Source organism: Syngnathus acus, chromosome 13 (assembly GCF_901709675.1).
Source record: "Syngnathus acus chromosome 13, fSynAcu1.2, whole genome shotgun sequence".
Classification (NCBI taxonomy): domain Eukaryota; kingdom Metazoa; phylum Chordata; class Actinopteri; order Syngnathiformes; family Syngnathidae; genus Syngnathus; species Syngnathus acus.
Genome location: NC_051098.1, coordinates 12,019,253 through 12,041,785, shown reverse-complemented (window position 1 = coordinate 12,041,785; position 22,533 = coordinate 12,019,253). Strand labels below are relative to the sequence as shown.

General features: G+C 44.5%; 1 protein-coding gene across 1 annotated transcript in view; it reads right to left on the bottom strand.

Annotated features, from left to right (window-relative positions):
- sik2b (salt-inducible kinase 2b) overlaps nucleotides 1-22,533 on the bottom strand; it is a 28,767-nt gene continuing 6,234 nt past the window's right edge. The window contains exons 3-15 of the mRNA XM_037268067.1: nucleotides 22,216-22,279; nucleotides 16,386-16,547; nucleotides 12,132-12,256; nucleotides 11,921-12,044; nucleotides 9,303-9,529; nucleotides 8,621-8,773; nucleotides 8,148-8,306; nucleotides 6,771-7,002; nucleotides 6,397-6,690; nucleotides 5,002-5,159; nucleotides 4,225-4,338; nucleotides 3,871-3,959; nucleotides 1-3,711 (exon numbers count right to left, since the gene is read on the bottom strand). Of these exons, the coding sequence (XP_037123962.1) occupies nucleotides 3,057-3,711; nucleotides 3,871-3,959; nucleotides 4,225-4,338; nucleotides 5,002-5,159; nucleotides 6,397-6,690; nucleotides 6,771-7,002; nucleotides 8,148-8,306; nucleotides 8,621-8,773; nucleotides 9,303-9,529; nucleotides 11,921-12,044; nucleotides 12,132-12,256; nucleotides 16,386-16,547; nucleotides 22,216-22,279 (2,556 nt within the window). The 3' untranslated portion in view covers nucleotides 1-3,056. The remainder of the gene's footprint in view (nucleotides 3,712-3,870; nucleotides 3,960-4,224; nucleotides 4,339-5,001; nucleotides 5,160-6,396; nucleotides 6,691-6,770; nucleotides 7,003-8,147; nucleotides 8,307-8,620; nucleotides 8,774-9,302; nucleotides 9,530-11,920; nucleotides 12,045-12,131; nucleotides 12,257-16,385; nucleotides 16,548-22,215; nucleotides 22,280-22,533) is intronic.

Genomic DNA, 22,533 nt, shown 5'->3' with positions numbered 1-22,533 from the left:
TTTAGCTGTTCAAGAACCCTTTTTTAATCTCAACAGCAAGTTAGCTTATGTGTGGTCGACAACAATGAGGGGAAATATAGAAAAGTCTATTTCATGTTGTTGTGTTCCATCCGCAGGGAGTCGAGTGGGCAGGGGGGCGTGTGTGTGTGTGTGTGTGAAATGAATGTATTGTATCCAATACTACTCTCCCGATTATTTCAGTCTTCACCTATACACAAATATATTGCTAGAATACTTTTGACACGTGTGGCCACTGAGCCAACAGTTCAGATAAAAACATTGTTTAAAGTCACAAAGATGGCGGCTCATACTGGCAAAATCTTTGAGGGACTTTGGTTTTTGTACCTTTGTAAAAACGGGATTGTACTCATTTGAGTGGGAGGCAAAAAACAAAAGCTAATCATGAATAAATCGATAAATTGAAATGTGGAAAGTAAAAGGCACACAGAATACAAACACTACTAGCTCGCTGTATTTAACGCTAATTTGTACACTTTTTCAAACAAATATGAGTTGATGTCCTACAGCGGTAGTAATACATTTCTGTCCAGTAAACCTGAGCTACCTGAAAATATGGATACAATATTTGAGTTCTTTGCACACCTTTTTCTGTCACTTATGGCTGCAATGCATTGTGGGTTATTATTGCTGCCGTTACTAATTTTTACTGTCACGATGGCGACGTGAGGTGACAAAAATGGGACTGTAAGTCGATATAAACCCGCGTTACGGTGTCAAGCAATTCATGAAACGTGAAAAGAAAAAATATACAGGGCCTCATTGCTGTAAGTACCAATGAATATTAGGGCCAATCTAAAAATGTAATTTCAAAACAATGACATCAAAATCTAAGGGGAAAAGTCACTACAATGAAGTCATAATTCATCGAGTGAATATCAAATCGTAATCTGACAAGGAAAAAAGGCGGAATGTGATGACAAGAGTTCAACTTGTAATGCTTGAATGAAAAAATGTAACATTCTAACAGTAGTCACCATTTTCAGAGGAAAAAGTCCTCGTTTTACGAGAATAGTTGTAAGATGAAGTTGTGACCTTTAGAAGCGAATTTTTAAATTGTAATCTTACGAGGACAATCATTTTGAGAGAATGTGACCAAGTTGAAACTGTAACAAAATTGTAGCATTACAATTGTCGTAATTTTATCGGATAGTCATCAATGTTGTCATTTTAATGGGTGCATGAGCAAATTGTAACATTACAAGAAACGTCGCAATTTTCAGAGAGTCCTCATATGACCATTTGACTTGTATATTCCAATTTTTTTCTTCTTCTCTTTTTAGCTTGACTCCAATAGTCCTTGGTGAATAAGTGATGTCTATTGCTATTGATAAGAAAAGTACGTGAAAGGTCTGAATGGTGGATTTGACCTCCAAGTCTGCCATTGTTGCTACGGTCGGTGTACTTTATTAGACACCTCACTTCGCCAAAGAATTAATTTTCAATTTGATTTGACCACACACACACACACACACACAAAATGTCACTTGTCGGAAAGATACTTCAACTGTATTCATCACAGTCTGAGTGCTGCTAAAACTAAAGAATAAAATAATGCAAAAAAAAAAAAAAAGTCTCTCGTCTCGACGCCATTTTTGCCGTTCGCCCCAAAAGTGGTCACACGTGGCGTCATCCGTTACATTCGTTCACGGAAAATCTCGTCCTTTTCAGTCACGTGACATTCTCGCCGACTTGTGCAAAACAAAACGAAACAAAACAAAAAAACACTCCTGCTGATGTCAACAGTTCCGCGTGACGAATCAGATCAGAGTGAGCCGCGCAGCTTAGGCGCATCATCATCATCATCACAGAAGATTAATATTGCTTCAGTATTGCCACAAAAAGGTAGAATAATAAGCTGTTGTCACCAAACATTCAACTACGGGAGCCCTCGTTTACCACCAGCCACAAATCAAGCGCTCCTCAGGATAGAAGGTGGAGAAGCCTTTCAGTAGTGTTAGTTCAGTAGTTGCCAAAAAAAAAAAAAAAAACACTGTAGAGTGAGGAAATGTGTTGTTGTGTTGTGTAGTCATCCACTTGGTGAGTGCTCCTGTCAAAATACTGCGTGCCTCTATTGTTAGTGTTGCGAGTGGTCAATACGACCGTTGTGCCCGCCCACCCGCTACCGTACAACCCACCGGAGTGCAAAGTGACACTTGAATTTGTGCTTTGTGATAAACGAGGGCCGTCGTCTCTTCTCTCCGCTAAAACAACGACTTGCGGTTGCTGTCAAGGTGTCTTATTTTAGCAGAAAAACAACGCTGCCTATGGCGAGCCTTTTGAGCACTTCCCGCAAGTCCAGTTTAAGGTCCATGTGCTCGTTCGTATGCTCTTTGTTTTCACTCGTCGAGTGATGAATCTACAGCACTGCAAATAAATTCTCTAGCAGCTTTATGCAAGTGCTAAAATTTCAACTTTTAGCCACCAAAATATCAGGCAAATTTGAAATGGTGCAAATCTGCATGTTTTCAGCAATTATCTTCAAACGTGGTGCACAATGAACTCGCATTACCGGTTCTTTATCTCTAGAATAACTGATAGATGCTCACGCAGCTTAAGAATTGCCATACCGGTGAGCACAATGAGCGTCGAAGCACGTGGACCTTAAGCTAGATATCAAACTAGTGTTCAAACAACCTGCGGTCCTGGCAGCCATTTTGTGCTTTTGCTTGCCACCCAGTCCAAAAAGCGCTCACTTCCAAGCCATTTCTGTGTGAAACGCTGCACGTGATTGTCGTCGTCTCACGAGGGCTGCCGCTGGAGCAGCCTCGCCACAGCGACGCGACATCAACACGAGTTCCCGCCGCACTGTCCTGCTCGACAGGTGGGGAGGAGAGGGAGGGAAAGGAGGTCAGCTAAGGGAGGGATTTTGGTACGAAAGGTTCTCCGAGGTTCATCCCAAGTAAGAAATTCAGTTTTTCTTGGTTGTACGAAAATCTGCGCTTTCCCCGCTGCTACGCCCGTGTCTCCAAATCTCTCTGCTCTTCGGGATCTCTGTGCTTAATACTGCTTCGAACCGGCCCGTTGCACCCGAGTCTTCAGTTGACCAGCACAAAGCCGTGCTGGGAGTCCACCGTCTCCATCATCTCACTGTCCAGGAGCGGGCTCTGCAGCTCGGCCAGAACCAGACCCTCGCGCTGGCCCGGCTCACATGAGGCCTCCGCCCCGGGCCCCTCCACCTCTCCTATGATGGGGGGGAGTAGCCCTAGGTCTAGTGGGAACTCATACTGGCCTGGGGGCGGGGCTTCAGCCGAGGGGCAGCAGGCCTGCTGCTCTATAGGGTAGCAGAAACCGAGGCTGCTGGCTGAGGTTTCATGAGGCGATTGGTGGTGGTGGGGGAAGTGCTGATGGTGGAGAGGTTGCAAGGGGTGGTGCTGAAGGTGGGGGACAGGGAGCATGTGCTGGGCGTAGTGGTGGTGGCTCATGTAGGGGTCATAAAGAGGGCCCTCCCCCGGTTCCAGAAGGGGGCTCAGGCTGTGGGGGTGGCTGTAAGGCGGCGAGGCTTGCGGCTGCGATTGAGGCTGGGGGCCGCCGGCCGACATCGGGGACACCTGGGGGGAGTTCTGGGAGGCTGTCGGGTCCAGAGGGGCACCGGCCGCTGGATAGGAGCCTTCGGCGATCTGCATCTGATTGAAGTAGACGGGCAGGCCTATACCCTGCGACTGCTGAAGGTACATCCGCTTCTGGTTCAGTCTGTGGACGACACGGCCGAGTTAGACGCTAAGTACTGCCTGGGTGTTGGTTGTCAAAATCAGAACTTGATCAAACAATGGGTGTAACTAAAAATGTCTATTATGTCAATAAGTGCACCTGTTTTGGTTAGCAATGAGACAATTTGGAGTAATGACTTACCGGTGTTCTTGTAGCTGTTGTTCTAAACTTCGGGGGGACTCCTTACAGTACATCTGACAGCTTGCAGGACTGTTTGCCAAAACGCCCGTCTAATGGACACAAGAAACACAAGACGGCTTTCAGCTCGATGAACGTCAGGTGTTGGATGATATAAAAAAAATTCAAACCCCATTATGGGGCCATCTGACCACGACTGAGTTTTGTAATATGAGCCAATTTCTGTCTCGAGTTGCAAACAAAATGTGCTAGCCGAGCTTAAGATCCTCCAAAATGTCAACACTGAAGAAATGAGTTCAACTAGTTCCGCCTGATTGACTATGTAATGGAGGTGTGCTGTGTCCCGTCGGAGCGTACCTGCAGACGATGGGTGAGGTACTGCGTCTCCAAACTCTGCCTGCGGGACAGGAGGGGTGGCTGCGGCCCACCTTGGTACAAAGTCGGGCCTTCCTGTTGCTTGGTTGCCTCGGTCTTCCAACACAAACATTGACAAGTCACAAACAGGATGTCCACGACTACACGCAATGCCGTAAAGTCAAGGACACACTTAACACTGCCGCCGTGTGCTCCTGGGTGCTTCGAGGCTCGGTCTAAGTGGCTTATGCGTACAGTGTGGCTGCCAAAATGCCTTTGTGTTGACTGATCAGCCAGATGCCTTATCACTAAATGCCATGTTCCATGGGGATTACATACTAGCGGCATATTAAAAGGATGATGGGGCGCCGTGTTCTTGCATTATGAACGAACGGGAACAAACAGATCTTGTCACTTTTGCCTATTAATTGTGTGTTTATGTTTAGACTTACTGGAAAACTCCTGTTCCCGTACAGTGTGTCTCATTCAGCGGGCTTGTGATTTGGGCTTATTGAACGGCCAGTCTCTGCTATGGCTAAGTCGGACAGCCTTTGACAATGGCGGCATTCACTTTGGCCCAGGCTGCGGGCCCCAAGGGGACGAGACACGGTAAACAAGCCTCGGTTGGCCAGCTCTCTCGGGGTTACACAACAACCCCAGTGACTGTCTTTTTTTTTTTTCCTCCCCTGCCCAAAATGGGGTGAGGATAGTGGATGAACTGCCAAGCAATGAGTCTGCCATGCGTGTGTGTTTATGACCGGATTCTCGAGTGCGACTGACCTCGAGGAGGTTGTGCAAGTGGTACTGGGCTGCCGGGGGTGCCATGGCTGTCATTTCACTGGAGCCCATCTGCTCCACCAGCATCTGGACTTTGTTCAGCTCCAAGATTCCTTTGGTCCTCGCCAGGTTCTGGAGATGCTGTCGAAAGGCAACCAGACCTGTGCGAATATTGAGAATGTTGAACGTCAGATTTTATAATGGCCCCCCCCTTTTCTGACACATCTCCTTCCACACGCGTCACTGAACCGTAGTGGGTGTGTTGGTGTGTGTGCGCACATATGACACTGCGTGAGCCTGATAAGAGCCATCCAGTGGTGACGAGCAACGGCCGTGTACGATATGTCCTGACTCACTGTGCTGGTGGGAGTTATTTCTAACCCGAGTCAGCAGTCTGACGCAAAAGAATCCGCCGCATCGACTCTCTCTCCCCAAAGAGGATTTAAAATGAAAACGAGCGAGCGGGCGAGTGAGCGAGCGAGAGAAACAAGTCACACAAACAGCAAACGGGAGCGCACACATTGCAGGCTGTCAATGAGGAGCTGGAGAAACAAATGTTTTCAAGCTGTAATTATCCTTTCGGCTCGGCAGAAGTGCATGTGAGTTTTATAACGTGTGGGCCAAGATCAGGGAGGCAGTATATGGAATGGCAGAGAGAGTGTTCAGAAATCCCTTCTTGATTACCCCCCACCAAGATTTTCATTGCTGTTTTTATGGCAGGATCGGGCATGGGGTGATGTAATTAAACATTGATACCGATCTAGACAAGGGCAAGTGCAGTAGCTGAATATCTCTCAAGCTGTATGATTTTGTGCCGATCCATATTTGGTCTTGAAAGGTCTGCCCCTCGACCGAATGCCATCACAATCTGGTAACAAGCCGTCTACAGTGATGTCTAAAGGAAAAAAGCAAGACAAGCGGGCGAAAGGGGTGGCGGGAGAAATGGTAAGATGGCGACGTGTGGGCTGAAACTTTCTAAAATCAGTCGGTGATTCATGAATCAGAGTCATCGGAGGGCCCAAGTAGATGAGGTGATAAGGAGGGAGGGCAAGAAAGAGGGAGCGGGCGTGAACGACAGTGAAAATGAGGCACTCTGGAATCTATATGCACATGAGTGTATGTGCAGGTAAGGGTGTGAAAGAGTAGCTGCAGCCGGCGTGTTATGATTGTGTGCTCTGTTGCATGTCGTCAACCCCCCCCCCCCAGCGCGGCACCTCATGACAGCATCCAAAGAGACATGATCTGACACTTATTCATTCTCGCAGTCACGCTCATGTCCTTCCGCGCCAGTGACTTTGCCGGTCATACAGGATTTGTCAGTGCGAGCTGGCTCAATCTATCTGAACTTGAATTGCACGCATGTTGAATCGCACTGATAAGCGTGAGTGGGCTCCTGACCTTGTGTGAGTGAGGTGTCAGAGGCGCGCCGTCCTTCTCTGAAGCTGATGGGCGAACGGTTGTGGGTGTCCCTGTGCTGCGAGGTCAAGGCAGCCATCGCCGGGTTGGCCGGCCGAGTACTCAGGAAGGACGCGGGGGGCACGTGGGGGGCCGTGCTGTTGGCCAGCACCACTTCGTTGAGCGACGGGGGGTCCTCGAGCAGGCTGAGGTCGCTGTGCATGGAGCCCATGTCGTAGCCCATGTCAGAGTCCATGCTGCCCGTGGAAGGGTTGTGGCCCAGGGTGAACAGTTTACCTGGTGGAAAAGGCTTTTAAGTGGAAGACTTGGGGAGGAGGAAAAAAAAAACCCGCCCATAAGACCTGAAGGCATCATACCCTGGTTTGACATTCCCGGCTGGTTGGTGACCTCAGAGAGGGTGTGTCGCCTCTGGCCGAAACGAGCGGCTAGATAGGCCAAAGACATGTGGGGCGCGTCCTCCTCCGCGTCGGGCTCTTCGGTCTCGATGCCCTCATCAATCGACATCTCCATCATGTTGCTAGGAGACGAGGTGGAGGACTTGCGGAGTACAGTGATGGGAGGCAGGGGGTCCAGCATGCAGCCGTTTACCTTTAAAGAGATGTAGAAGATACATTTATTTGCATCCTCATTGCCCACTTTGAGTCAGCAACTGGGTTTTCACTGCCACAGCCACTCAAAAGCATGCAAATGACTTGTTGCAATAACAGCCTGCTGTCGGTATGGAGACAGCAACTTTGCTCAAGTTCTCCATCTGCTTTCACTAGTGCACTGGATTGGAATGCAGTTACTCAACAGCCACACGCACGCGCGCGCACACACAAAACAAACAGTCACTGATACACAAACGACGAGAAAAAGTAGAGTAACAATTATAAGTAAAGGAAATAAAAAAAAAAAAAAAAAACGCATTTGAGTTAACGGCTTGGAAAAACTTAAGTATTCACTTTGGTGGTTGAGCGCTGCGGCCTCCCGTCCATGCGTGTTCGCTCGGCAACACATTTAGTCAGTCACATCATGCAGGACTGCTTACATAACCGAGCTCCATTCACGCAGACACACACACGCGCGCACGCCTGTTTCCCTGCACTGCTCTGCTTAGCACACACACACACACATCACATCTGGTTGGAGCCACTGGTTGAGGGGGTTCTGCAAAGTACATTTTGGGGACTGCTAAATGAAAACTACATGTGTGTGTGTGGTGGTGGGACTCTAATAATAAGCCAACTCACGACAGGCCAGCAGGAAGAAGGTCACTAGTTGGCACAGATAAACAGGAAGGAAAAAAAAAGTGTGTTTTGAGTCTGTGTGAGTCTTAGGCATATGGAGGACAGGTCGCTGTCCTGTCTGATGCGCACACTAGCTTGGAGCTTACATAAGAGGACGAGTCATCTGAACTCTGGCAGGTTGACGAAGCAAGCAAATGCTGGAGCCCTCAAAGGAGCATGACACGCGCACACGCGCACACGCGCACACACACACACACACACACACACACACACACACTTGTGACTCACAACGAGTGAGCTTATCAAAACCAATCACTGTCAGAGCGCATCAGGATAATGTTTCTGGACATTCTTTGGCAGCACGATAATGACTAATAACTGCATTTTCCAGAACCAAAGCCGATCGGCCGTCATATGAGGTTAGAGAACATGCACGCGAACACGGGAGTTCCAAAGACAAGCGTGTCTCAGCCAACTGAGTTTGCTGCTGCTCACTGAACCTACTTTGGGCGTGTTGACATCCTCAGCCATGAAGTTCTGCTCCAGGGCGCACGTGGGCTGGGTGAAGGTAAACGCGTCGGAGGCGGCTTGGGAAACGGCGGGAGATCGCAGCAGACGGACCCCCTGCGGGAGCAAGCCCACCTGAGCTGCACCGCTTGTCGACTGCGGAGAGAAGAGGAAGACTGAGTCTTTCTCCAAATCGCAGCTGTCGACTCTCCGAGCACGGCCATGCCACAAACGGGGATGCTGCCGTTTTCGAACGGTACGAGCAATTAAACGGGGGGGGGGGGGGGGGGGGGCGGGTGAGAGGAAGGAGACGAGAAAAGAATACGTTAAGAGAGCGATAAAGATCAAGGCTGAGAGGAAGAACAGTTGGAGAAAAGAAATGATTGTGGTCAGTGGATGCAGGTGTGAATAAGAGCACTTTGATCATGGCGGCGAGCGAGGACGCGGGCTATGGATTATTCATGAGCTACCTTGGCGACCGTCTGCTCGGCGATGGTGCTGGGCCGCCGCTGACGTGCATCCAGCCTCTGCTCCACGGGGAAGCTGCAGCGGTGGGCCTTGAGCCTCTCTACCAGCAGGTAGTAGATGGCAGCAAAGTGGTTGTAGCTTTTGTTCTGCAGAGACTGGAGCACAGACAGCACATGTTTGATGACATCACTTGATCAAGATTTTTTTATTTGACAAATTGTCACCTGACCTTGAATATGCCATATTATTGGATTGACTTCACCTTCATTTAATGTTGTGATTTGCTCACAAAAAAAAACACACAGAGAACCTAGTTTGATATAAGAAGCGACCAAAACTTATTATTAGTATTAGTTCTCCATCTCTCCCAAGCGTCTGCTCCTCTAGCAACATTTCAGTTAACCCTCATGTTGGCCCAGTAATAACCTCTGTTATGCCTATTTTTTTTTCCAGTTGCACACAAGCCAGAAGCAAAATTCCTTCATTACCGAATTCCGAGTCCTGTTTTGCAATGCCGTGTGGTGTGATTATGTGGTTTTCGGAAATCAAAGACCTCTCATGTGTTTCTATCTTGTGACAGAGCTACTCAAAGATATTACGTAATTTCTATTTACTTGTGTATATTAACTGCATCCTAAACGATTAGTGATGAATAATGTCCAACATTCTAATCTGCCTCATTACCTCGACAGTCTTGTGCTGGTCGATGCCAAGGCTGTGCATCAAGCGCACAACCTGCTCGCTGTACTCGCCCACGCCCGTCTGGCCCTCGGCGGAGACGGGCTGCTGGTACAGAACGGGCCGCTGCACCGGAACATCCAGCGCCATCCACTTGTGCTCTTTGATCTGCGCTACGGACAGACGCTTTGACGGATCCAGGACTAACATCCTGCGGATCAGATGCTCGCAGTCTGAGAGAGGGGAATAGAAAAACAATTCTCGTTAAAATGTCATTTTCTTCCTCTGTGAGACAGCAGTGTCTACAGTCCTTTCAAGTTCCCTCCCGCCCAAATAAAATCTCCTGACCTCTCGTTAATGGCTGGATGAGATTGACGTCAGACACAGCTGGGTTCTTAACAGGATTAAGGTCTCCTGCCTGCTCCCGCAACGCCTCAACTGCATTCCGAGCTGCCGCGCGGCACTCTGAGCCATTCGCACCGACCGCTGCGAGGCTCTTGAAATATGCTTTGGCAGGGTGTAATACACCTGGGAGCGTTCGCCAGCCAATCAATTTGAGTCGATTTCCCCTTTCCGACAATCATCAGGACGCTGCGATTGCCGGAATAGCTCTAACGATAATCTTTTCGTTTGAAGAATCCTTCCAAGGCGTGGCGGAGAAGGTTGGCAAAGTGTGTTTGACTCCAATGGGATTGCTTCAAAGTGGAAAAAGTTTGGAGTTCTTTTAAGGCGCTAATCCTGGAACTTGTCTGACGCACCTTGTAAGATGCACAATCCATATTTTCAACCTTCCAGACTCTTGAATAAAATGTTCACCCTCGTTACACGCAGATCCGAGAAGAAGTTCATCTCAACACATTCTTAGCAGCAATCGTCGTCGGACTTTCGGCAAGTTAAAGGAGGTTTGTCCTCGTTGCCACAGCTGTGTTTATAGCAACACCCGAAGACGAATATGTTCGCTCAAAGGTCTAACTTGCCCCGAGAAGATTGTGGACTATGTCAGGGGCGACACGGATGGAAGCTGGCTGACTGATTGACGCGCCGTTCTTGGCCAGGACATTACACCACCACCATGACTCAAGCACAGAAGCATCCCAGTTAACACTCACAGCCTCCGAGTGGTGTAGAATTGCATGAAGCCAAGGGGAACGGCACTCCACTCCGATCAAGGAGCGGGTACTTCATTAGCGACGCTTTATTAGTGGCCATTAGGCATGTGGAGAGGGACTTATATGCAGCGATACATTGTCATAATTGTCGTTGTCAATAACCCTGCCGAAATTAAATGATGGAGTGAGTTGAGTAAGTGAGTACATTTAGATTTTGATGTCGCTAATTGTCAACTAAGGGCTTGTGAAGCCCTTTGTGACGCTTGTCATTAAGAGCAATAGCAATAAACTTGACTTGATGCAAATATAATTCAAAATGTCATTGAATAAAATTTTTAACTGCAAATCTTTGGCTTTATGGCTACTAAGTAAAACAACAATGCTAATCTATTAGCCACTGAATTGAGGGCAATAAAGAATAACGACTATCTCTTGAATATTCACCCACTGGCAATTATACTCGGGTTTCCTTCATTCAAAGAATATTGCATAAGATCGGTTAGGGTTTAAGAAGTTACCCTTGTTAAGCCGTTATGAACCAGAAAATGTGATTTGAATCGTAGGATTGTGAGGCTTTTAGCTCAAAGGGTATAAAAAAAAAAATAATACATGACCTTTTCATTAGAAGTGAACAGATTAATTGTTCCTTTAAAATTGATTTCTTAGGGCAAAATGCTATAAATTACTCCTCATAAGCCCCCTGCAGTAATGGCTTCAAATATGGACATAACATGCTCATGAAGAAAAAATGATTTGCTAATTATTCGTATTATTACGACCAATGACTTAAGTTTTAATGATACTCTGCTTTGCCCGTTTCTGATGCATTTCAGCCACAACTGTCTGACATGCACAAATAGAAACGCGGTGTTGGGTTGACGGTTTCCCTGGATAACATGACTCACGCGTCCTCTGCGGTGTGCCAACATCCAGCTGTGGAATAGCGAGAATGGTGGCAGACCATGTTTGCAGTGGGCCAAAATCTCTCCACCGAGATGTGAAACACTCATTGCCAGTTACAGTATTGCAAACGCTTGATTTCGCTTGTTGCTGCTTTGGGTGGGCCACGGAGTTCTGAGTTTTAAGGGACAAACACTTTGTCACTCCACTGTATTTACTGCCTGGTGAGATGAGCAACACAACAGAGCAGGCAAGTGGTTTAAGGACAGAGCAGAGGAACATACTGTTTGTATTTCTCATGAACAGCCAGTTTCCCTGCCACTCTCCAAACATCACCAGCCCCTTTCAAGGTCCAATCACAAACATAAAAAAAATGGCACAGTTGCCCATCAAGTGCTTAATCTCTTGCTAACTAGCTAGCATGGCCAATGACAGCGCGGCTGCCTTGACATAAAATAGTACGCTGATGGAAATGCTTACTATCATTCTTTGCCCTTGACCTAAATGATCCATTTCATTAACACATGGTGCAGCGTGTGGTAATCCAATCAGAAGGTGTGATGCTGTCACATGGGGAATAAATGTTTTTGCCTGCATCAAGGGAGGGTTACCTACCTTCAGTCATGAAGTAGGGGATGCGGAACCTTCCTTCCAGGACTCGCTGTCGGAGCACAGGTAAAGTGGGTCCGTCGAAGGGCAGGGCGCCACAGACTAACACGTATAGCACCACACCCATACTCTGGGACAATCCAAAGAAAACAAGTTGAAATAGAAAATCGGATTGGACGGTTATCAACAGCATCAGAGAATATTGTCAACAACTTACCCAGATGTCCAGTTGGGGACCCTCGTACTGTTGGCCCTCGAAGATCTCAGGGGCCGCGTAGGGGGGGCTGCCACACCACGTGGCCAGAGGCTCGCCAGGCTCGAAGAAGTTCCCAAATCCAAAGTCTGCCAAAGACACAAAGGTGGGATCGTTTTCAAAGTGTTGCCAGAAGATAAAAATCCTGACTTTGATACGTTTACAAAGCAGTCAACTCATGGATGGCAAAACATGGACTTGGATTGTAATAGTTCACAATAATATTGTGCAGTTGAGAATGATTACATGAAATGATCATTTATTATTTCAATTCCATTATCCTGTGGTATAATCTATACGAGTAGATTTGACAAGAAGTAAGCATCTTCAAATTGTCAGTTGATGTCACAAGGCTTTATTAGTTATGACATCTCAGATAAAAGTGGATCCAAGTTGGGAAAATCTAAGTCCTAACAAAAATGGAAGAGCTTTCATGAAGAAGCTCAGAGACGCCACAGGTATGTAAAAACTATTTCTTGTATATCTTTGTTATGTGGATATCAACTGTGCTTGCTTGATGGAAATACTAATTGTTTTATGCTGGCCAATTAGCAGTTTAGTCTAATTAATGCCATAGAACATTTGTCTTTGATGAGAGGTGGTCAACCAAACCTAAACCACCCGTTAATCGTCAAAGTCTGGAGGCGTTTTCATCTCAAAACCAAGTTCTTGAGTTGTTTTTCTAGATAGGTGCAACTTAATAAATTAGCATATAATGGAAAATGTCAAAATATATGTCTTTGGTTAAATTAAAAAAGGGAATCTCTTATTGACAACCAACGGCAATGAATATTTCATTATTTTATTTTTACTTTTTTTTTTAAAGACTGCATAAAGAAAACATCAGATTGGGGATAATCTCACCAAAAAACTTAAACGATGTCTAATACTGAAATTAGGTACGAATAGGACATCTGAAAATGACCTCCCTATGTATTCAATGAATACGTTTCAATTTTTCTTGACTTTTCTAGGAAATCAAGTAAGGCGTGTAGTAACATCTTTATGGTATCAGTGGGCTTTGCATCATGTACTTTACAAGCCAAATATTTTGTATCCTGAGCAAAATGGGCCCCCGAATGTTCAAATCACACGAGCTCATCAAAGACTTTGCGCCGACTGGTTGCCTGGAGAGCAAACGAGTCTGATTTTATCTACCGAAAAGCATGACACGGGAAGCGTCTACACGTACACACACTAAATACACACACTTTGAGGCAACGTCTTAAAATCAAAGTTCAAGCTGTAGTAGCTGTAAAAACACGGAGGCATTTTAAATGAAAAATGAATAAAAAAAAAAAGACTTTGTCTATTAACATAGAATGTATGTGGTGTTTATCCACCAAGGACATTTTTATTCTGAAGTTATGAGCAGTGTTTTAGATTTCCAGTGGCCAAAGTGGATTTAAAAAAAAAAAAGTCGTTGTGTATGGAAAGTTACAGGTCAGGATAATAAACTATTATTGTTTGCTTTTTACCAATGTGATCCATGATTCCTATGGCAGTCACTGATAACAAGCGTAGACAATGGTGCTCACTTAAACCTTTGTCCCCATGCTTTTTTTCCCATCATTTGACACAGTTATATAAACAGGAAAGCGGAGAAAAAAAAAAAAAGCAAAACGAATAAATAACGGTGATTAGGCCGGGAGGTGATGTCCACGAGTGCAGACTCACATGGACGTACATGTTGTGCAGCACGAGGCAAAATGAGCTACAATTCTGTTCGGCACCAAGAACCTTTTATAATTATTGGGGTGACAAATGTTCTCACGTAAACATCTAGAACTCCATAAGAAGTGCCACCAATATTACAAAACGGTGTTCCACAGCAATGGTGCTTGCTGTGTGATGCTGCTGTGATGTGACACAGGTAAGAATTTTTTTTTGTGTGTGCGTTATTGCCAGTGCAGATTTAGCTTCACAAGCTGTGACCCACTTCGTGGAGCGGAATACTGAGCAGCCCGTTTGACGTCAAAACGCTGCCGCACGCTGTGGGCAAGTTGCGCTTGTGTGTGTATGACACACACAGCGACATCAGCATAATATTAGCTTTAACGATGGCGCACTAAAAATGCTAAAGGCTCATCAAAGTTTGTGCTGCCAGGCGATTAAGTGGTGCCGTCACGCGATGCCAAGACATTTGAGCTCAAGAAATATGTTTACAGTTCATTTGACCCTAATTATATCGTGGTGAAATGAACCAAATTGTAGTGCTTGCTCAAAATGAGGCTTTAAAAAAATACTCTATTAGTAGCTAGCTGTTGGTGGCTAAAGCTAACTAGTGCCTGCAGATATCTCCATGTGCCAAAGACAGATAGATGATTGAGTCATTTCTTTGCCCCGATGGCTCAACTCGAGCTTCTGTTGCACAAACATGTCATGCCATGGTGGTGTTATGCTTGAGGCTGTACAACAACAGTGTCTTATTTACCTTTGTCAAGAAGGCTATCTTTTCATAGTTGCCCATTAGCAATGTTAGGATGATTACACAACAACCCACTCAATCCAATTCAGTATCATTTTATTGAGCGATGGGCAAGAACCCATTCAAGATGGTGAAGATCCAAATAATTTTTTGTATTCCACTTCGTCAAGCACTCAGCCGTGCAAGACGGCAGCTATCTTAAAAGATTCACAATTTAGTGCTGCTCCAGGAAACTGGAGATCTGAGTGTCATTTGGGTTTTGCAAATGATATTCAACCACCTCTCTACCCAGCTTCAAACAGCCCACCTTGCATGTAGAAAGGCTTTTTGAGGTGGAAACATGAAGGGCACCCCCCTGCTGCCTGTGATGCCCCCTCCACTCAGCAGTCTACTTGAGCCTGACCTTTTTTCACTGACCGCTACCTGGATGAGCTTCAAATAGCTAACCCGGAGAGAAGAGACATCAGTGAAAATTCAATTGGCTCCAATGTTAGGAATGTGTGGAATAGGAAGTATAAGCAATATTGACAACATGTTTGTTGATGACATGTCGAGGGGATGAAATGTATCATTTCTTTCTAGCTTCGGCGGTTTGAGTCGCGTGGGCGCTATTGATTCAGTCCCAATTAGTTTGAAAAGATTCCCCCCACCCTCAATATTGACGATTCATGGTATTTCGTAATTTGCTGTCATTTTAATAAGCCATTTTTGTAGCGCTGCCAATTTTGCATTCATGTCAATTAAAACAAAGCAGTCCACATTTACACTCAGTTGATCATATCCCTCCATTTGTCAAAGTGCATTCGGGGTAAAAAGCAGACGGCGTACAATGCTGCTCATCTCCTCCCCAGAGAGTTTTTCTTCCCTCCCTTCCGCCTAATCACTAGCCAAGTAATGTTCTGTTCATTGTTTTTCAAAGCTCATCTGTGACGTGAACAATTGGCTGCGAGTCAAAAGTGTCTCTTTAAATTGAGGTAATAACATCTCCACGCAAAGGACCAATGTGCCAGTAAAATGACAGTAAGACGCTTCTGTCAAAATTGACCTTTTCGGCTCGGAACATTGCGGATAAACAAACAGCTGCTGTAATTTGATGTTCTCGAACAAATTTGCTCCTTATGTGTTGTTGAAACAATAGTAAAACGCGGCACAGTTCAGTGGCACTACAAGCTACTGAGCATAAACTGAATTAACAGAAAGTTATTATCTCAGCCATCACTATTCTCTTCATTGTTCCACCCAGTGACATCCTGACTAGCTGCCTCTAAACACAGTAACTCTAAATTAGCATAAATACTACTAAAACTGTCCACATTGATTTCGTCATGCCTACATCTGGGATTGTTTCTCTTCTTTGTCCTTCATCTTTAATGTTTCAAATATGAAGCTGTGGTGTCCCTGGGGTGGCATTTTACACTCTTTACACATCAGTTTTGAAAGGATAGCCTTTTCCAGAATTTGCTCCGGCAAACAGTCATCTCACACGCAACCCACAACCACTTCCCGACACAAAAGTGCGAATGGCCAGAGCAGGTAGTTAAGACATTTCTAAAGTGCGTCAGTCCTGACGCCATTGCGCGGCTATGGATCAAAACCTTTTAGATTTCACACCAACAGGGGAATACAGATGTTGACAAAATTGTTGCCCCATGCCCCCTCCACACCACTCAATGAAAGAAAAAATAAGTATACACAATAACAATATTTATAATAAAAATGTAAATAACATTGCTTTTGACTTGTCGTAATTTATTGCGTCAAAATCTTTGTCTGTGTGTGCATCGTCATACCTGCAATTTTAATATTCATGTGGCCATCCAGCAGCAGATTTTCTGCCTTCAAATCCCGGTGGACAATTTTGCGGTTGTGACAGTATTCCACCGCAGACAAGATCTGCCAGAACTTCCTCCTGGCCTCTATCTCACTTAGTCGGCCGTGCTTAGCCAGATAGTCTGCAACAAAAGTAGAGAGGAAAATGATTAAAATGATAAATGAAATCCTCGATCGGTTATAAAGTTATTTATAGTGTAGGGTTTTTCTTTTCATTTCAAATCAAATCACAGTGGTTCACAATATTTTGATGAGTGTTGGAGTGATACAAATTCACATGGTAATTTGTTCACAGGTAACAATCTCAAACCAATTTGACAGCTTCGGGAAATTTTGAAGAGGTCTGTTGGTGTGATCTTAAAACAAAATTCTTGGTCACCTGATAAAATGAATAGCTTTAAAATCAGAGACTAGTAAAAACTGTTCAAATTTAAAAAAAATTAATGGTAATAAATGCTAGTAATGTATCTATTTTTCTAAAAGTGAAGACAATTTGTAATTTTACTATTGACACATGAAGTCGATGCATGATTTGTCTTGACGGGCCACATAAAACGATGTGGTGGGCCGTACCTGGACCCGGCGCCTTGAGTTGACACCCATGTCTTGGATGAAAATGCACATCAAATATTTCAAGTAGAGCAAAATATTTCCCACGAGCCAGCAACGCACATCAAGTGGCAAATTATTCAAGGCCTCAAAGTCTTGCGGAATAAAAGCATCCCGAGGACGTTAAGACTCGTTTTTCTCTTGCTCCGAGGGAATGTTAAATCACCCACGGCACGGTAGAGGAATTGCTAACATCAGAGAAGAGGCTACTGATTAGATAGTAGCTGGTACATTCCAAACGGGATGCCAGTCGGTGACCAGGGCCGCGCTTAATATTTTCATGTAAAGTTGCTAATCAAAAGAAACACAGCAGAGGGGAATGTGTCGAGGAGGTCCAAGAGAAAGGGACGTCATCCCTCCACGGTCTTTTGAGGTTGCAAGGAAACAGAATCGCCTGACGTGCCCTGGAGAATTTCAGGCAATGGGAGGAGAACCCCCGAGGACAGAGATTCAATTTGAGGTTTACTGCTTGACGTTGATATTTGCAAATCATTATCACTGTGTGTTGGATTAAGGAAAGACTATATCTAATATAGTTAAGCTGTTTACAACACTTGAAATATTTAAATAAATACAAAAGTTTTCTCAGCCGGTTCCCTTGACCGGAAAATATCAATCATGGTGTTTTGGACAAAAGCACACTACGTGTCCAACGTCAGGTTTAAGCACTGACCCATGTGAAGGGTTTGTTTCCAAAAGAGCGCACATACTTTGAACTCCAGTTGAACAAGCCATCTTTAATTACCGGGCCGTTAAGTAGGAAATGAGTACCCAAAGCGAGTCAAAGTCAAGCAGGATGAATAATCCCCAGATCCAATGTTGGCCAGGCCAAAGAACTCAACAGAACAAGGGTGACTCATAGCTGTATTAGGGAACAGATCACCAGTCGCTGAGCTATGCCAGAGAGCCGGCGGAGGAATTGAGAGAGTTTCGTAACAGCTGCTCAGGTTTAGACGGGACAAACAGTGTGTCTACAGGGAAGATTGCTGGATCGATCCTTGGCCTAGCTTTGGATCACGCCGCGGTCGGAAAGAGGAGCGAGAGAGTCTGCGGGTGTGAAGTACAAGGGGCAAAAAAAACCACTCGGTCTTTTTCCACATCAGTAACCGATAGCCGAGCCAACCGACCACATTCGAGTCACATCTATGCCGCGTGTCGAGAGACGGCGGTGCTTATTTCCTTCTGGAGCGATTCAAATGGCTCGGAGCCAGCTGGAGCTCAGCTTTAATATACTACAACGATGATTTGCTTTTGGTTTGGTTTTGACGCGCCGATTTCATTTCAATAGGTTTGAAAATAAATGGATTGAGACGACATGTGATCCAAAAAGAACATTTTCATCAATCCAGGCGGCGCTGTCCTCAAACTCTAATGTTACAATTGAAGCATCATCAACTTTAAAAGACATTAATGATTTGTCTGTAGATATAATTTTATAGTATCTAAATCCTATTCTAGCCTGGTGATTCAATTTCATTACTGTCTATTTAGAGCTCTATTAATCTATAAATTTAGGTTAGTAGGCGTAACATTGAAGCATGATGTTATTCCATGTAATGTTAGTTTTATATTACAGCTAATCTTTGAAAGACTTAATTAAAGCCGAGACCCATCAGAATTTGAAATCGTTCAGGTATTGTTTTATGTCAACAATACTATTTATTTTAATGGTCAGTTCACTGCGAGGGCTCTACTGGGTGTAATTTTCAAACGATGATGGTCAAACTATTTCTTTTCTGACAGAGCAAGATCCCCGAGTGATGATAACCGATACGAGATACTTGAAGTAGCTGGGGTCCAACAATTGTTTGTCTTTCAGCTTTTGACTGGATTGAAATCTAATCTGTGATCACTTGACAGAAGCTGCACGCAGCTGGCAGACAATTTTCTACATCACTCCCATGCAAGCACTGGTACTGGTAGTTATTTTTTTTCCCCCCAGCAAGAAGATTATTAACTTATTAACTACTCGCAATATTGTCTCGATTTCAAATAAATGAGATATGCGTGCCATGTACACATAGTTTATGCAACAGCATCGCAATATTGTCTCGATTTCAAATAAACGAGATATGCGTGCCATGTACACATAGTTTATGCAACAGCACATGACATTCCACAGACAGGACGGGATGTATCGGTTTGGTTCCTTATTTATATAAGCTTTCGTCCTTGAAATCAAATTAGTCAAGTGTGTAAATGTGAGTTTCACCGATGATGTAACAATCACTCGTGTCCATGAGAAAACAGCTGCTGGTGGGATTACTTCACTCATGACTCCTTTGCGGTAGGTAGGTCAAAACATTTTCAAAGGTTCTTTCCTAGCTAACTATTATTCTTAAAATCCACAATGGTTTTGTAAATTTTCTCGAGTACAGTAACATAAAATATATGATTGAGACAAATGGGCTGATTGTTTTGCTGAAATATCAAGAGAGATGCAGATTGGTTAGAAACACATTTTGTGCAGTCATTTTTTTTATTACAAGTGACCCCATGATATGCCAGAGGGCTCATGAGCAAATGCAAATTGACAGTTTATGCAAATAGGGCGGTGTATCAGAAATAGGAATTCTTTGAAGGCAACAATGTTTCCTTCCTTTCCCATCAGGCAGACTGAGATCTGTGTGAGCTGCCAGCTTCGACGCTCCCCTCATCACGCCAGTAGTGCTTTCTTAAATATGCATGCCCTACATTTCCCCACCACCTTCCAAATTCAAATGGATGTCGCCACACGCTTCTCCATTCTATTCTTCTTCCTATTATTCTATTGAGCCTCCACTCGCTGGACTGCTGCTGTATTTGCATTTGACCCAATTTCCAAGTTTGATCTGTTTTGAAATCTCTTGAAGCGCAGAATAAGCGGCTCAATTCAAAATTGCCTTATTGTGGGGGGGGGGGGAAAGAAATGTTTTGAAATACAAACAACTAGTTGGACCTTTAAGGTCCCACTGCTGGTGATTGTACAAACCAATGTAATAAAACACTTTCGATATCTGGCTGTCCGAGTCAAAGCGCCGCTGCTGCAACTGATGACGACATATACGCTGGCTCTTGCGTAACAATATTCCATTGTGCAATCAGGGCAAGGGGGTCAGAGGAATCGGGACACAATGGTTTTCTAAATCCCGGCGATGATCCGAGAGGAAATATACAGACTGTGCAATGTGAAATATCCATCCGTCATTGGTTATCTAAGAGAGACGCGGGCAAACGAGGTGAGAATGAGACGCGGCGGCAGCTGTACATGCCATCTCTCTCTTTTGGCCAAAGCAGCAGTGAAGCCGTCTATTTTTGATTTTTTTTTTTTTTTTCCTTTTCAGTTTTTCTTACTGTCTGCTTCCTAGCGCTCTGTGGGTCACATGAGCCGGACTGGCAGTTGCTGAGTCAACATCACAAGTGGAACACTGGCCTCAAAGACACCACGCAAAGACCGTTTGTTACGTAGACTGTTGAGTAATGCTCTCCAATCAACTGTGTCTGGAATTAGGTTTCATACATTCTCAGACAGTCTCATAGGTCAGGTTGATAAGCGGATTGTGATCTGCTTGCATATCGTTCATATCGGATCAATCTTTTCTGTGCCATTCCATTATACACGTCATAACTGTTGTTCATATTACAACTGAGCCGATGAATTAAATTTATGGATCCTCCATTATTGTCACAATTTCATATGACAATCGCTGTACGAACAAAAAAATAATAGTTGCAAATTTGCAGGTCTCAGTAAATAGGTCTTTCACAAATTGTGATCCTAAGTAATCACATTTGGAAAACAGCTCTTTAAATATTTGATTGACTAGCCTGAGGTGTCATTAGACAATTGGAATGATTCCAGAAATATTTGTCTTTTAAAGAACTCACTGTTGCAGTTGATGCAATCCTTGCAACAACAAAAAAAAAACAACCCCTACTTGATTTCTGGTCGCCAAGTATGTCCCGTTGGCTGGGTTTAGAGATATCACACGGCACACACTTGTCTGGTCTCAACAGACAAAGATTAAAATCTGGTTATGTTCCTTCTGAGTGGCTTTATTTGTGCTAGGCATTGGCATAAACACGGTGCATCATCCAAGACTATATGTACGAAAATGCTTACACGACGACTTCCGCGACATGTGATAGCACAAATAACTCTGTTCCTCAACATTCAATCGGACGTGTGCCTTCGACGCGACCTTCTGCTGTTACATATTGCAAAGAGCTATAGATAACATTGAACCATTCAGACTTGATTCAGAAAAAATGACTAAATGTGTGGGTGTGTTTCGTTCAGTCGTCTCGACCGACAGTCATTCATGGAGTCTACTTCACACTTGTCGGTTGTATTGTTGTCTGCGGGTGTGCAAGTGTTGAGTTTGAAAAGGGTATTTTTTGCGTGTGTTAGGGTCAAGGGGGTGCGAGATATTTCTATTCCTGGTACCTTTATAGACCACATCATCTATGCGCCTGTGAAGAGTCCATTGTTAGTCGTCAGGCGGCGAGTAGCAAAGACCTTTAGGCTACAAATGGTGATTAATCTTTTCCACATGCTAATTTGCTACTGATGTGTTTTCAAAATTGTGCTTTTGAGAAATTTGGTCAAAACAATGACAACATTTGTGAGGTTTTCAGAAAGGTTCCGAGAATTATGTCCATGTGTGTATATCAGTTTATGGCTTCATCTAGATGTTTGCCTATCCTGTCTCTCATACGTCAATTTTAATGTTACTTGTGGAGTGCAAATAGAGCTAATGGCTCAGCGGGTAAATAGTGTGTTTTTATGCTGCTACAGTCTGCAGATGCAAAACAACCATACCTTTAGCACTCATCGTGTAAGCTACTGCTGTGAAACCTTTTATTTAATCGGCTTTAATGACATGCAGAAGTATGCAGAAACTAAATCAACATCAGTTGATTCTACCGTCGAGCAATAAATCCAACGTTTCTCCTTTTGAAGTGACGTTCACTCACATGTGCAGCACGTGACATACACTTGATCAGGACATTGATCTCAGATTTCTATCATGGGATGACTGCCACCGAGGTCCGTAAACCACGTGACAGTTGCAACCTATCTCAAACGTTGATACTTGTTTGTTTAAAGCGACGCATCGGGGAAAGTATGTGGTGAAACAGAGCTGGGAGGGACACAAAAGGTTGTGCGTGCTGACAATGCATTTTGAAAAGATCACTCACCGAAGATCTCCCCATTCTTGGCATACTCTGTGACCAGGTAAAGCATGTTCTTTGTCTCCATCACCTAAGGAGGGCAGAGGGCAGTATTGAATGGAAATACACACAAAGACATCACACCCACATTTGTTTTTTTTTTGACCGCTGAAATAACCCAATCAACACTTCCACAAGGATCGAGGGGAAACAATGAATGTGTGGATACGACAATAGTGGAGGTGGACGGGTAGATATCTGAATGGGACTCGAAAAACCATGGCTGTGCTTGCTCAATGCGGCGGTGTGTGGGAGGCGGAGACCCAATTTAGAAGCAGAAACATT